The sequence below is a fragment of the Hyaena hyaena genome, unplaced genomic scaffold (assembly GCF_003009895.1).
Source record: "Hyaena hyaena isolate Hyena2069 unplaced genomic scaffold, ASM300989v1 scaffold_1342, whole genome shotgun sequence".
Classification (NCBI taxonomy): Eukaryota; Metazoa; Chordata; class Mammalia; order Carnivora; family Hyaenidae; genus Hyaena; species Hyaena hyaena.
The window spans coordinates 70781-85095 of NW_024081977.1; the positions used below are offsets into that span (position 1 = coordinate 70781).

A 14315-nucleotide genomic window follows, 5' to 3' on the forward strand; every position below is an offset into this window, starting at 1 on the left:
TGAAGAATAGGTAGGCATGATTTCTCCCAGGTGTTTTGAGGTATAGACCTAGTAGGAGGACCAAGGCCAACAGGGCTGTAGCTGAGTTCATAGGGGAACAAAATTATTTCTTGGTCTATAGACAGGACCATGGTCAGTGAGTGAGTCATCCACCTGGGCACAGCCTGCTTTCTCAAAAAGACCCTCCATGGTCTTGGACTCCCCTGGAATTTTACATTGTCTCCTATTTGGATCCCAAAGCTCCCACAAAGATGCTGTTGTCCATAGATAGCTACCAGATCATTGTTGTTGAGTGTGGAATACAAGCAAGAGACCTCCTATTCTGCCATCTTGCTGACACCACCTTCTCTGCAGACTTCAACTTTTAATAGTGTTTTCCCTTCAGGGATGAAAGTTCTTGATGTTGGCTTGTGTGATTTTTGAATACACACTTTCTATAAGTTTGAATGTGTTTCCTCAGTGATTTGAAATTTTAATTACTAATATCAGGAGCAAAGGTAAAACAACAGTGAAATAAAGTAAGATGTAGCTTTATGATTTAAAAAAAATGTTCTGGCTCTAACAGTATTTTCAAAGAGACCATAAAGTTTCTTAGAGAAATGAACAGGCTGTTATGTTCATTAAAAGCTCTTAATTAATTTGCTTTCTTTAGGTGACATCCTTGCACACTGATTTAGGACACTGCACAAATGACAAAGATGCCATTGGAGCATTGGGAAGGTTGTTTAATGAATGCCAAACCAAATAAAGTACTGTATGAAGTATTTAATTGGATGAGTTGCTTAAACAACTACGTACTTTTTTTTATCTTTTTGTCATCAAGTACAGAGGTGACTTTCCTTTCTTTTTTTATTATTATTTTAATAGTGAATGGAAGAATAGGTTTGGAATCTTGACAGTACACATTGCCCTTCTATATTTTTGTAGATAACAATTATCCCAAGAGCTCTATGCTGTTTCTTTCTTTGTCCACCATACTTTTTTTAATACACTATTTGGGGCAGAAACTAAGTTAGTAAAGTGGCTCTTCTACTTTGCTTCGTTAGCCTGGGGATATATGCTCAGAATCCTCCCACCTGCACAGATTTTTAAGTAGTTAACAATTCCCTTAGTATTTGTCACAGGATTCATTTTTCTTTTTTTGTTTTTACTCATAATTTGGATTTTTTTAAAGCAAGAAAAACAAATGGCCTGACATTTGTAGTTTCATTCTCCTGTGTGTTCAGTATGTTTGTTCGTTTATTTGGGGTATGTGTTATTTTTGGGTTGGTACTTTCTCTGCCTCATTGTATCTTTCAGTTCTGTTTTGTATGCTGTTTACTTCCCAGAAAATCATTAGTGTTTCTTTTTTTCTATTGCCCTTTGTGAATTTATTTTTCTTGTTTATATCTTTTCTTCCATTTCAGTAGACTTTGGAGTGAAATGGGAGGTAGATCATCCTCTCCTTTATTTATTCCAACAAATATTGAGTGTGATGTAACTTGTGTCAGACAGTCCTCTAAATGATAGAAATGTAAAAGTGAATAAAACAAATTACCTGATTTTAATCCCCTATAATCAGATGTGTGTGTGTATGTGTTTGTGAGACATACACATAGTATGTAGATAAATCTATAATATTTCAAATAGTGTATAATGGTGTTACAAGGAAAATAAAACTGTAATAAAACTGTTATAGATTGAAAGGAGAGAGCTATTATTTCAGATAAGGTCATCAGGCTTTCTGATCAGAACCATTTTCTAAAGTAAAATGAAGTAAGAAACAAGCAAAGTAATATATCAGTGCTGATCTTTCCAGACCAAAAAAAGCAGATGTTTGATTTTACTGCTTAATCAAAGATAAAGGACTAATAATACTATATGCAGCACAAGAAAAAAGTAATAGATTAAAAATCTGTGAAACAAAGGATATAGTGGGTAATTTGACCTAAAGGAATCCAGTGTTTAGAAACTAAAACAGCCTTAAATTGTAAATACAAAGAAATGAGCCTCAGAGACAGAAGTGTGTGTGTGTGTGTGTATGTGTGTGTGTGTGTGTGTGTGTGTATTTAATGTCTTGATCACTCTCAATATATAGCAGACTAGTGGCAATGCATTCATTTATTAAAGTGAGAATTCAATCAAGATACATTAATAAAAACATATCTAGATCTTCTGTAAACTTATTTTGGCAACAATACAGAATATTTTCACTTTAATGTTTCCTTAAAGTCTCTAAAACATAGCTCCAACAACATTACTGTGGAGGCAGTTTGTCTCTGAAAAAGATAATCCAAGAGACGCTTTACCCTTTGCGTGCTACATGTCCACATGGCATTTTCTCTTGAAAGTAAGTACTTTTCGGGGCATCTGGGTGGCTCAGTTAAGCTTCTGACTTCGGCTCAGGTCATGATCTCTCAGTTCGTGGGTTCGAGCCCCTCGTCGGGCTCTGTGTAGACAGCTAGCTCAGAGCCTGGAGCCTGCTTCGGATTCTGTATCTCTCTCTCTGACCCTCCCCTGCTCACGCTGTCTCTCTGTCTCTCTGTCTCTCTCTCTCTCTCTCTCTCAGAAATAAAAAAAAAGAAAGTAAGTAGTTTTCTCAGAATTAGCAATATTCTCATGACACGTTAACGTAGGATATTCAGGGCATTGGGGACCCAAGGATCATTGTGTGGCTCACCAACATTGGTCAGGATATATTACTAGTGTCTTGATTATTTCAGTTAATAAAAAAGCAACACCTAAAAGGCAGACATGTAACATAAATTAATGAAGCATATCTTAAAAAATGCACATTTGTAATATCATCTTATATCATAACAGAATGAAAGTAGTTAAACCTGAATTATGTATGGCAGAAAAATTACATGGAAAATAAATTATACTTCTTGAGAAAGCGTTCTTGAATTAAGTGTGAATGAAAGCAGGTGCCAAAAATAACTGGATTTAAATACAAATAAAGAGTTTTACCAGTATTTAAAATTTTCAGGTTAACTACTGGAACATCATATTCAATAAAATAATTTCTTCCAACTGATAATATTAATGAATTTGGCAAAAAAAAGAGAGAGGCATGGGTGATATTTTAATTACCTACTTTACTTTTCATAATTTGAATATAAATTTCTATATTAATAAAAATTAACATTAACTTTATTTTAATGGAAATCAACTTCACATTGAAATGTCAAGACTTTGTTTTTATTGTTTGCTTTTCACTGGAGATACCTTGTGACATTTCCCTAATAACTGGTGGCTCTAAAGCTTCATTTGCTTGCTAATACAGTTACTACTACAAACTTAGATAGTTGTTTTAAGATGTTTATATTTAATGGCCTTTTTTATCTTAATAGTACTAACAATATATCTCACAAAGTATTGTCTTTTTCCTTGACTTCTTGGATTTAATATATAATCATTATATTGTACCTGTAGATAGAGCAATTAAGATTAAGCATTTCTTGGGGCACCTGGGTGGCTCAGTCGGTTAAGCCTCCGACTTAGCTCAGGTCATGATATCACAGATTGTGGGTTCGAGCCCCATGTCAGGCTCTGTGCTGACAGCTAGCTCAGAGCCTGGAGACTGTTTCAGATTCTGTATCTCCCTCTCTCTGCTCCCCTGCTCACGGTGTCTCACTCTCTCTCTCAGAAATAAATAAAACGTTAAAAAAAAAAAAGATTAAGCATTTCTTTTTTCCTAAGTAGATATTATTTAATAGTACGCTGATATTAAAAACATAAGTAAACATTAGTATATGAATAACATCACATACAGTACATGGATACATAAGTGGAAAGATATATAGTGTAAATAGGAAGCCTTTTAATACTGTTGTATTTTGAGTCCCAGAAAAGAGAGTTGTATAATAACAAGAAAACGATGGTTCCCTCCCCTAACTGCAAACTGCGAAATAAGCCAAATCTGCAAATAAACCAGATTAGCACCAACCACATAGAGCACATCCTGAGTTGGTGCCAAAAGAAGTGCATTTAGTGTCAAAATAATTGGTTATTCCAAAATGAACACAGATACCCCTTCCTGACAGGTGGTAAATGTAGTCATGACAGACTAAGTTAATCAGAACAGCATATCAGTTTTCATAATCTAAAATATTTGTTGATTTAACAACAATAAAACAGTGCCATCTAAATTTGCAGGATGGAGGCAAAGAAGTGTGTGTATGACACTGAGTACACAAACTTGCTTCTGTGTAGTAGGATTTTCAAAAGATTATGCCTAAGAGAAAAAAAATGATTAAAAATTAATTATAAACAAGCTATACATTGGAAAGAAAGTTAAAGAAGGCAAATAGAGATAATTTTGATGAACAAGAGATAGATGGAAGTGATAGTGACTGCCAAAATTTGAGGTCTCTTTTCCCATCAGATAAATAGCATTATGAAATGTGTGCCAAGTTTGGAAAAGAAACTTCATGCCCACTTCTCAACACTTAACTTCTTGGCTCTGACTTCAAAATAATCATCCATGAGTGCCTCCACAGAGGAAGGTGATAGCATTAATTCTGGAGAGACAGTATTTAAAAGCCTAGCTTTAATAGGGAAGCTCCAAGGATCCATGCACTCTGTCATTTTCAGAATGCCACACTCATAAGAGCATAAGAAGATGTGATTTAAAAACAAAATGAATAAAGTCATCAATGGAAAGTTTTCTGATTTTTCAGATTCTTACAAGTATCTTGATTACTGGAAATTGAGGGAACAATGAAGAGTTGAAAGTTTATCACTATCCAATGGGACACTGAACAATACAATAAAACTAAAAGTTAGCAACAAAGACTAACTTCCAGGAATGTACAAAATAAGCAATAATGTATTGACTTTGGGCTGTATAGATGGATTTATTAGATATAATTATTCTTCTTTTCTAAAATTACAATAAACCAGGAATAATAAAATAATGTATAAACTAACATAACAAAAAATATAGAAGAGGAGACAAAAGCAGATGAGAAACATCACTGGGAGCAGCTTGGAAGGTGGAAAAAAGATGGGATATAACTTCTGCTAATTTAGCAGAGTAGACAGAGCTGAAACTTAATTGTCTACAAGATAATGATGTTGAAAAACAAATTCTTTGGGGCGCCTGGGTGGCTCAGTCGGTTGGGCATCCAACTTCGGCTCAGGTCATGATCTCATGGTTTGTGGGTTTGAGCCCCACGTCGGACACTGTGCTGACAGCTAGCTCAGAGCCTGGAGCCTGTTTCAGTCTGTGACTCCCTCTCTCTCTGACCCTCCCCTGCTCACACTGTCTCTCTCAGAAATAAATAAAACATTTTAAAAAATTAAAACAAACAAATTCTTTGAATCCCAAGAATCCAAACAAGCTTAGAAATTGGTGATAGAGATACATCTGAGGCTTCAGTATTTGTGGAGTTAAAAAGAGAACATCTGGTTGAAAGCGTGTATGTATGTGTGTCTATAACAAGACTTTCAAGATCCTGTCCAACAACTCCTACTAGAGAGGCAATGTCCCTTTATTCACAGTGGTGTGTGATAGGTTATTATATACAAAAAATATATATACAAGAAAATCTACAATTTGGAAAATCCCAGACACAGCTAAGACAAAGCCAGTGGAAGACTAAATCAACATTTTTATACTGAAAAGTGGGAACAGGCAACACCTAACTTCACCTTTTTGGATCTCGCAGTTAAGACTGCAAGACTGGAGATTAAGATTTCCTGGTGGGAAAAATGAATTGCCAGGAATTGTTTAGTGATTTTCCCTTAATACACCATACTTCTGATTGATTAACACATGATGCAAACAAGAAGTGAACAAACCCCAGTCATGAAAACAAATCATCCCGTTTTATTTTTCAGTGATCCATTATTAGATACAAAAGCTGAAAATAATAAGTCACTTTTGTGGAAGTTATTGAACATGGGAAACAAGGTCTTAAAACTAATCATCAGCAATATATGTGTGTATATATATATATACACACACACACACACATACACACAAAATAGAGAAAATTGATGGAGCCTCAGAAAATCTAAAAACCTGTTACTGTCCACATAAATATCAGGAAAGATTTCGAAAAAACTGGAAGCATTATAACTTGGAATACTCAGAGAACAAGAGAGACTTTTTGGAAATTAAATATCTGTGTATGTACTCTAAAATTCAGTAAGAGGGCTGTATGTTTACTAAATCTCAGAATCTCAATCTACCTCAGACGGTAGAAAAGTTCTAATAATGACAATGATGGGCAATATAAACAAAAAAACTCCAAAAATCCAATAAAAAATGTCTAACCTCTGTGACTGAAACTAATATAACATTGTGTGTCAATTATACTTCAATAAAAAAAGACCTCTAACATTAAAGTAATAGGTGCACTTGGGGAAGAAAAGAATGGAGAAATTTGTCAAAAATATGCCATAAGAAAAATTATGTAACAGAATAATATGAATATTCACTTTGGAAAGACAATAACTAAAAAAAAGAATCACCAAATATATCATGAGAAGATTTCAGGAACCCAAGGAGAGAAACAGAGGAGGGAATGGGAGCAGAGCAGAGGTGAAGGGAGAAAAAGGTGTTACACACAAAGCACCAGGATGAGAATAACATCAGACCTTTCAAGAGCAACATTTTCTTTTAGCATCAATTAAAGCACAGCATTTACACATTCTGCTGGAAGATCCTTCTAAGTTAGAATTTTGTAGTTGGTTAAGCAATCATAAAAATGTAAGGTAGAATTAGATGTTTTCAAATATTCAAGGTCTCTAAAATCACCAACCATGTATCATTTTTCAGGATGACTTGATTTTGTACTCCAGGGAAATGAAGGTCCAAGAAATAAAGGAATCAATACAGGAGAGAAGTGAAGGGAATTTGGAGAATGGCGTGAAGAATAATATGAAGGCAAATCTCAGAATCATACCCACCCAGAAGTCTAAAAGCACATAGACAGGTGATATTGCAGAGACTAGTATTGCACAGACTCTAGAGACATGGCCAAGTTGTAAGGATTTTTTAACACTGAGTAGAATTAAGGAAGATTATAGAGAACATTAAGGTGAAGTATATATAGGAAAATATGAAGTCATTAGTGTGTAGGCAGGACACTTAAGTGTACAAGCTTGGGTGCACATCAGAATCACTTGAGGGGCTATTCAACCACAGATTGCTGGTTTGTTGCCTCCCATACCACACACACATTCTCTCTCTCTCTCTCTCTCTCTCTCACATGCACACACACACACACACACACACACACACAGTGCCCAAGAGTGTGATTTATCTCTAAGTGGATGTATGAGGCTGGCTATGGGAGTACCAGTTAAAATGCTGAAGACAAGAACCAACTTCACAGCATGAGCAACAGTCATTTCTGGGATTTTGTTCACAGGTACAGAATGCAAGCAGGAAGGTGTAAGTCCTTCTTCCTTCTTGCGGCTTTACTGTGTTCCTCTGGCCCCTAGTGCCAGGAACTAGTTGTGTAACTAAATTCACAGAATATTAAAACATCCCAATATGAAATTAAGTATGATGGGTTTGAGAAATTCATGTAAGAATGACTCTTCCAAACTCAAAGTTTTCATATGGAGTTTTTCCAATGACAGATGTGCCATTTTGGAAGTATAGGATGTGAAGATAAAGTGACTGTTTTAATTTAACTGCTGGTGATATTGTACCCAATATAACAGCATCATTATATATGAAAAGTAGTTCATTTCTCTCTCACAAGAAAGCAACCTGGAGAATAGGATGATACAGCAGCTCTAGGGAAATGAGACCCCTTCCACCTTTCTGTTTCACCATCCTAGAGCACACTACTATATTGGAGGTCCTTTTATGTTCACATGATAACTGAGGAAACTGTTATGTTTGCACCTCTGACCAAGAGGGGCGGGAAGAAGAAAGTAGGAAGAGCAAGCTAACACATTTCCCAACTTAGTGTCCTTGATATGGCTTTTCTCAAATTCTACCACATTCCCACTTACATCTTATTGGTCAGGATGTAGTCACATGCTCAGTGAGGCTCAGAAATGCCCCCTTTTTTTTTGTTTTTAAGCTAGGCTTATTGCATTCCTAAATAAAGTCTGGATTCTATAATTAAGGAATGATGAGGGAAATGTTTTTGGGTGGTAATTGGAGGGTTTATCCCTGGAAACTAATACAAAAGCTCTAATAGAAATGTAATGTTAAAAACTGCTTCATGTGGGAGTGTCGTGAGAGGTCAGATTGCTGTCAGACATGGCCCATGGACACGGACATGAACATGGTCATAGTAAATTAAAACTTCCAGATTATAAACAATGGAAGATAGAAGGGACACCATTAGAAACTGTCCAGGAGAAGCTGGCTGCACGAGGGCTAAGGGATCCATGGGGCCGCAATGAAGCTTGGAGATACATGGGTGGCTTTGCAAACAATGTTTCCTTTGTTGGTGCATTATTAAAAGGATTCAAATGGGGATTTGCTGCATTTGTGGTAGCTGTAGGGGCTGAATATTACCTGGAGTCTCGGAATAAAGATAAGAAGCATCATTGAAGAAAATACCTGAAAGTATCTTGAAGTCTTCTTAATTCTCCTATAAAAATAAGATTTCATCAACATAGCCTACTCATCTGTGTATTTTCCCAAATAATACTAGTAAGATTTAATAAAGTAAGAATACATGTGAAAAAAAAAAAAAAAAAAAACTGTTTCATGTGTGAAGTTTCATTCAGTGTGAATATAGAAGAATGAATAGAATTGGATGCAGAACAGTCAGTTTAGGAGGAGAAGACAAGAGTTTCAGAGGAGAGAAATGGACACAGGAAGCACTGGAGATAAAAGAATATTTATTTTTAAAGGAAGTTATAAAGGGAGTTTTTAAGGAAATTATTTTTTAATGTTTATTTATTTTGAGAGAGTGAGAGACAGAGTGCAAGCGGGGCTGGAGCAGAGAGAGAGGGAAACACAGAATCTGAAGTAGGCTCCACACTCTGAGCTGTCAGCACAGAGCCCTACACGGGGCTTGAAGGAGGCTTGAGATCATGACCTAAGGTGAAGTCGGATGCTTAACCAAAGAAGCCACCCAGGGAGATATTAATAGTGACTTTGCCTAGGGATATTAGGAATATACAAATTCCATTGCAAAACAGCCTCCCCCTGCATGATATTTGGGGATGGTAAATACAAAATCCAAACATGGCAAAATTGTATTATTAGCTGAGGTTTTTGGCTCCAAAGCCCAAGGTAAAACCCATTAATCAAGACTGGACTCGTTTGGGGCTCCTTCATATGCAAGGATCCTAAAAAGCTTTGAACCAAATATAACAAAGCTCTGTCTATCTTCCCTATACTAATTCCCAAACCTGAGTCTCAGGACAAACCACTGTAATGCAAGAAAATAGTGACAGTATATCAACAAACACCGCTTCCTAGATCAAAAAGAGAGGAGCACAGTGACTGAAAGGAGGCTGTGCTTGGCTCACCACCCAGGTGAGGCTGGGAGGGCACAGCTCTCATGTGAAAACTGCCTTCTCATTGAATTCTTAGCCATAGAGTACATACCAAGCTTCAGTCCTAATACTTGGTATGGTCTATCTTAATCAATGATATTAATAAATTCCTTGAGGTAGGCGTATTTACTCACACAGAGCTTGACTCTTAAAGAGGCTCACTTCACTTGCCCAGAGCACCCTGACCACAGTGGTGGAGTTGGTTTGTGAAGCCAGAGAGACTGAATTCAGAGCATTCATCCCTTCTTACTATGTTACTCTGTCTCCATGATAAAACATTCTCATTAATGTTCTATTACTTGACCTTCAGGACAACACTGTGAGAAATGCAAAGAAGGTATTCTAAGTGTTCCATTACTTAGGTGAAGAAAGCAAGGTCAGGGGATTTATTCATTGTGCACTGCCAGAGTAGGGGTGACTTATGTCATAGGAATCGAAGTCCAATTCTCTTTTCACTCTACAACTGCTCAAGATATGTAAGTCACTGCACCTTCTGTTCTTAACTCATATATAGACAGCTTTAATTCAGTCACATTTGCAGAAGAATAATACAATACATTGCTTGGATATCTTGATCCATCTACTGGAGTTAGATAGTAACTCTTTTTGGTATACTTATTTTGCACATTACTTTTTCTTCATAAAAAAGGAGGTCTGAAAACAGTAGGATCATCTGAGGCTTTCCTAAATCATGTGAATCACTCCCCACATCTATCTGAATATGTGCAGATTCAGAATTCATTCACTTTAATATCAGGGATCCCAAGTCAAATACATATTTTTTTTTCTTTTATTAAATCAGAATTTGAGGTAGAAGGGCTGTCCTTTAGTTAGGTTGTGTTTGAATTATTCATCCTGCCTGTAGAGTCTGAAACAACAATAAGGAAGAATATGATTTCAAATATATGCAACGTTGTGTAAAGGTGAATTCTATAGCTAGAGATAATAAAGTTAAAAATTAAACAGAAAAGCTGTGAAAGATAGATTCAGGAATCTCTGTAGACTATGATAAATGATGGAAGAAGTTGTTGCTGTATATGTAAACAAAAGTAGTCTTATCTTGAGTCAGTTTTCAACCTTAGCTTCAAAGAGCTGTAAGGAGCTTTAGGTGTAACCTAATTAAGTTTCATTATTACCAGGAAAGACTGCCGCACCCAAACCCTTTATAAAGTCTTTAACTTACATAGGCTTAATAAAGTCATTTTAAAGCCAGATGGAAAACACAAAAAGGCACACATGTTTACTAAATGTTTAAAAAGTAAAAAGGGCTGCTGTGTTCATTTAAGAAACCCACTACATTGTCACAGTGAATATAGAGTGAGTGAAGTGAAGAAGGCTTTAAAAAAACAGATTAAAATGTTAATAAAGATGGTAGTTCCATATAGTAGACCACAAGAAGCTGATTGGAACTTTGAAATGCTTGTCATTTCAAAAGTTATCACGTTTGTTAACCACAATCTTTAACATTTCTCAGATTGAGGGCAGGATAGAGAGAGACTGCATTTAAAGGAATATTTAAAAAAAGAAAGGATTATTAAATCTATTTTTATAACTACATAAAGGGCCCTATATAATTCTTTTGAAATTGTTTTATCACTATTGTAGCACTGAAATTCATAGAAACAAACTTATAGAAACACACTTATGGAAACAAACCTCTTCTAATCCAATGACTCCCTTCTTTTATAAATTTTTAACTAAGTAAGCATCTTAGGTCAAGTCCTCTGCCAATTATTACAGGCAACGGAAGAAATGAAATAGTTCTGCCCTCAAGTAGTTCAAAGGTAAGTGGGAGAAAATTCAAACTAAAATCTAAGAGAGCCACATGGACATATCTGGCAGAATTTGTTTATTAACTGTCAAGGAATGAGTAAGACAGATTTTTGGAAATGGTTCTGAATTTTCTGGTTTGTGCTTCCTGATGGATGGTGATGTCATGCACTGAGATGATATACCACAAGGAAGAGAAATAGGCTTGGAGATTCCCAGTGGAGAATTTTAATAGCCAGTTGGACATATTTAGAACTTAAAAATACCTGAGAGATATAAACTGGGGAGCTCTATGGATAGAAACCAAAGAGTTGAGTCTATGAGATTTTCCTGAAAAGAAATTAAGAAGAAAGCATGTTCAAGAACAGAAACCTGGAGATTATCATGATAAAATTGGTGACTGGAGAAAACTCATGTGTAAAGAAGTCATAAACTAGATCCATGATGAGGAAGGCTGAGGAGAAGGAGATGTTGCTACTATGGAACTCAAAGGGAATTTATACATACAAATAACTTGGCAACAGTGTTCAATGAATGATACACAGAAATCTAAACCAATAGTGTCAAAGCTTTGCTTTCATATTATTAAAGTGTTTAAAAATCAAAAGCACTTAATATTACATGATAATCTAAACAAATACTTGCTACCAAAAATGAACAGACATTCGTATTTTTTTATTCTTGATGCAGAGTTTACAAATGGAAATTAAAAAAATTACAGAGAAAAAAAAATTACAGAGAAGTTTAAATTTCCTTATGGATATGTATGGGAGTAATTGTCAGAAAGGTGTTTTAATGTGATTTATCACACTGTCTTTTTCTCTTCCTTGATGATTGACAGTGCCCCATATCTGTACTATCCAATGTGGTTGCCATTAGCCACGTGTGGCTATTTACATTTAAATTAATGAAAATTAAATAATATTATAGTTCCATTTCTTGTTCTCACCAGCCACATATCCAGTGCTCAATAGCCACATGTGGCCAATGGCTACTGTATTCGTTAAGCACAGATATAGAACATTTTCATCATTGTAATATATTCCATTGCTTCCGATGATAGATTTTGGTTAGCTTGTGTCCCTGGCTAAAGCTGTATGTAGTCAGATGTGAAGGAGATATCCTAATTGACCCATGAAAGAAATGATAAATGAGTGAAATGGGGGGGAGGGGCAAGTGGTTGTTATCGAAATATCTGACTGATTTACTACCAGATAGGAATATTTTGCTTTACGTGTAGCTAATATCTTCTTAGATTTTTCTTGTTTTAATTTTTGAGCTTTATTAATGATATCCTTCATCTTAGAGAATACATATTTGTAGCAGAATATAGCAGTATAATTTTGAGCTTAATATTAAATACAATATTCTCCACTATTTTCTCTTAATAACTTTATTTTTTTAAAAAAATTAACGTTTATTTGTTTTAGAGAGACAGAGACAGAGTGCAGGCAAGGGTGGGGCAGAGAGAGAGGGGGACACAGAATCCAAACCAGGCTCCAGACTCTGAGCTGTCAACAAAGAGCCTGTGTGGGGCTCAAACTCACGAACTGTGAGATCATGACCTGAGCAGAAGTCAGATGCTTAACTGACTGAGCCACTCAGGCGCCGCATTAATAACTTTGAAGTATGGATTTCTTGGAGGCACCTGGGTGACTCAGTTGGTTAAGTGTCTGACTTGATAGCAGCTCAGGTCTTGATCTCAGGGTTATGATTCCAAGTCCTGTATTAGGCTCTGCACCCAGTGCCCACTTAAAACAAAACAAATAAATAAACAATAAAGTATGGATTTCTACACTTCCACTACTTTTGTGAACAGTATTTAATTCTATTTTATGTTTCCCATAAAGAAATCCAATTGCCCCAGAATCTTTCTGTAGTCCCTTCTTGCTCTAAGGTCTCATGATGTCCTTAGGCATATCTCAATATTATTCCGTTGTTTTCTTCTATAAGAATGTGATTTCCAGGGCGCCTGGGTGGCTCAATCAGTTAAGCATCCACCTTCGGATCCAGGTCATGATCTCACAATGTGAGTTTGAGCCTGAGTCCCTCATTGAGTTTTATGCTATCAGCATGGAGCCTGCTTCAGATACTCTGTCCTCCTTGCTCTCTGCCCTTCTTCCACTCACATGCACTCTTTCTCTCAAAAATAATGAAGGTTAAAAAAATTTGATTACCTTTTGTAGTTTTTCAAGTCTTCCTTAGTGACCTTTGGTTATAGTCAAAAAGTTTCTTCATTTAGAGTTTGCAAGTTTCATATCAGGCTTATTCTTCTTCATAGGTATATTAAATTTTGTGTTGCTATTGAAATGGATATTTTATTTAATTATATATGTGTTTGTTTTTCATTATATCATATTTTATTAAAATATATTCCATAAGTTAGCTGGATTCACAAGAATCAATAGCTGCTATAAACATATATTAGCCATTTTATGTATTGATTTTGATATATCCAGGTAATTTACCTAACTTACTTAACTTACCAAATTATTTTTTCACATGTTATTGTATTTTGATTGCTTTGCTGGAGTTTTCCATATATATAGCTTATTATTTTACATTCTTCTCCATAACCCAACATTTGTGCATTTTTCTCATACAGTGAAAGTAATTCGATGCTTAGCTCCAGTCTTTGGTCTTCACTTTTTAGGGAGAGGTTTCCACAAAAATGTCTTTCAGATCCTTGCATTTCAAAACTGTATGTCTTTTGCCTTTATGTTATCATTTGGTGTGTATGACATTCTCAGGTTGGAATCCCTGAGGCTTTTGAAAGCATTGTGCTATTATCTTCTTATGGACAGTAGTACTATGATGAAGTCTGAATCTAGACTGAGACTTTCCTTTTTAAATAACTTGATCATTTTGGTCTGGATGTCCAAAATGTTTTACCTTATTTTAAAACTTAATTACTTGGCTATATCTCACGGATATAGATCTAATGGTCTAGATGAGACCATTGCTGATATTGTATTGATCTTAACTTCCATATATTTAACAGTGTTCTCTGGATTTATGTCTTATTTACTTCCTTTTGGAGGAAGAGTGGACTACAGTGGTTTAGATCTTGGGTTTCCTTTTCT

General features: G+C 35.6%; 1 protein-coding gene across 1 annotated transcript; it reads left to right on the top strand.

Annotated features, from left to right (window-relative positions):
- Positions 1–8183: 8183 nt before the first annotated feature.
- Positions 8184–8571, top strand: LOC120225145 (NADH dehydrogenase [ubiquinone] 1 beta subcomplex subunit 3). Its single transcript, XM_039223372.1, has one exon. The coding sequence runs from the start codon at positions 8210–8212 to the stop codon at positions 8504–8506; it is 297 nt and encodes a 98-aa protein (XP_039079303.1). The 5' UTR covers positions 8184–8209; the 3' UTR covers positions 8507–8571.
- Positions 8572–14315: the final 5744 nt, after the last annotated feature.

Bases quoted from the DNA above. Each gene is read 5' to 3' on its own strand.
- LOC120225145 (XM_039223372.1), top strand. From the start codon at position 8,210: ATGGCCCATGGACACGGACATGAACATGGTCATAGTAAATTAAAACTT.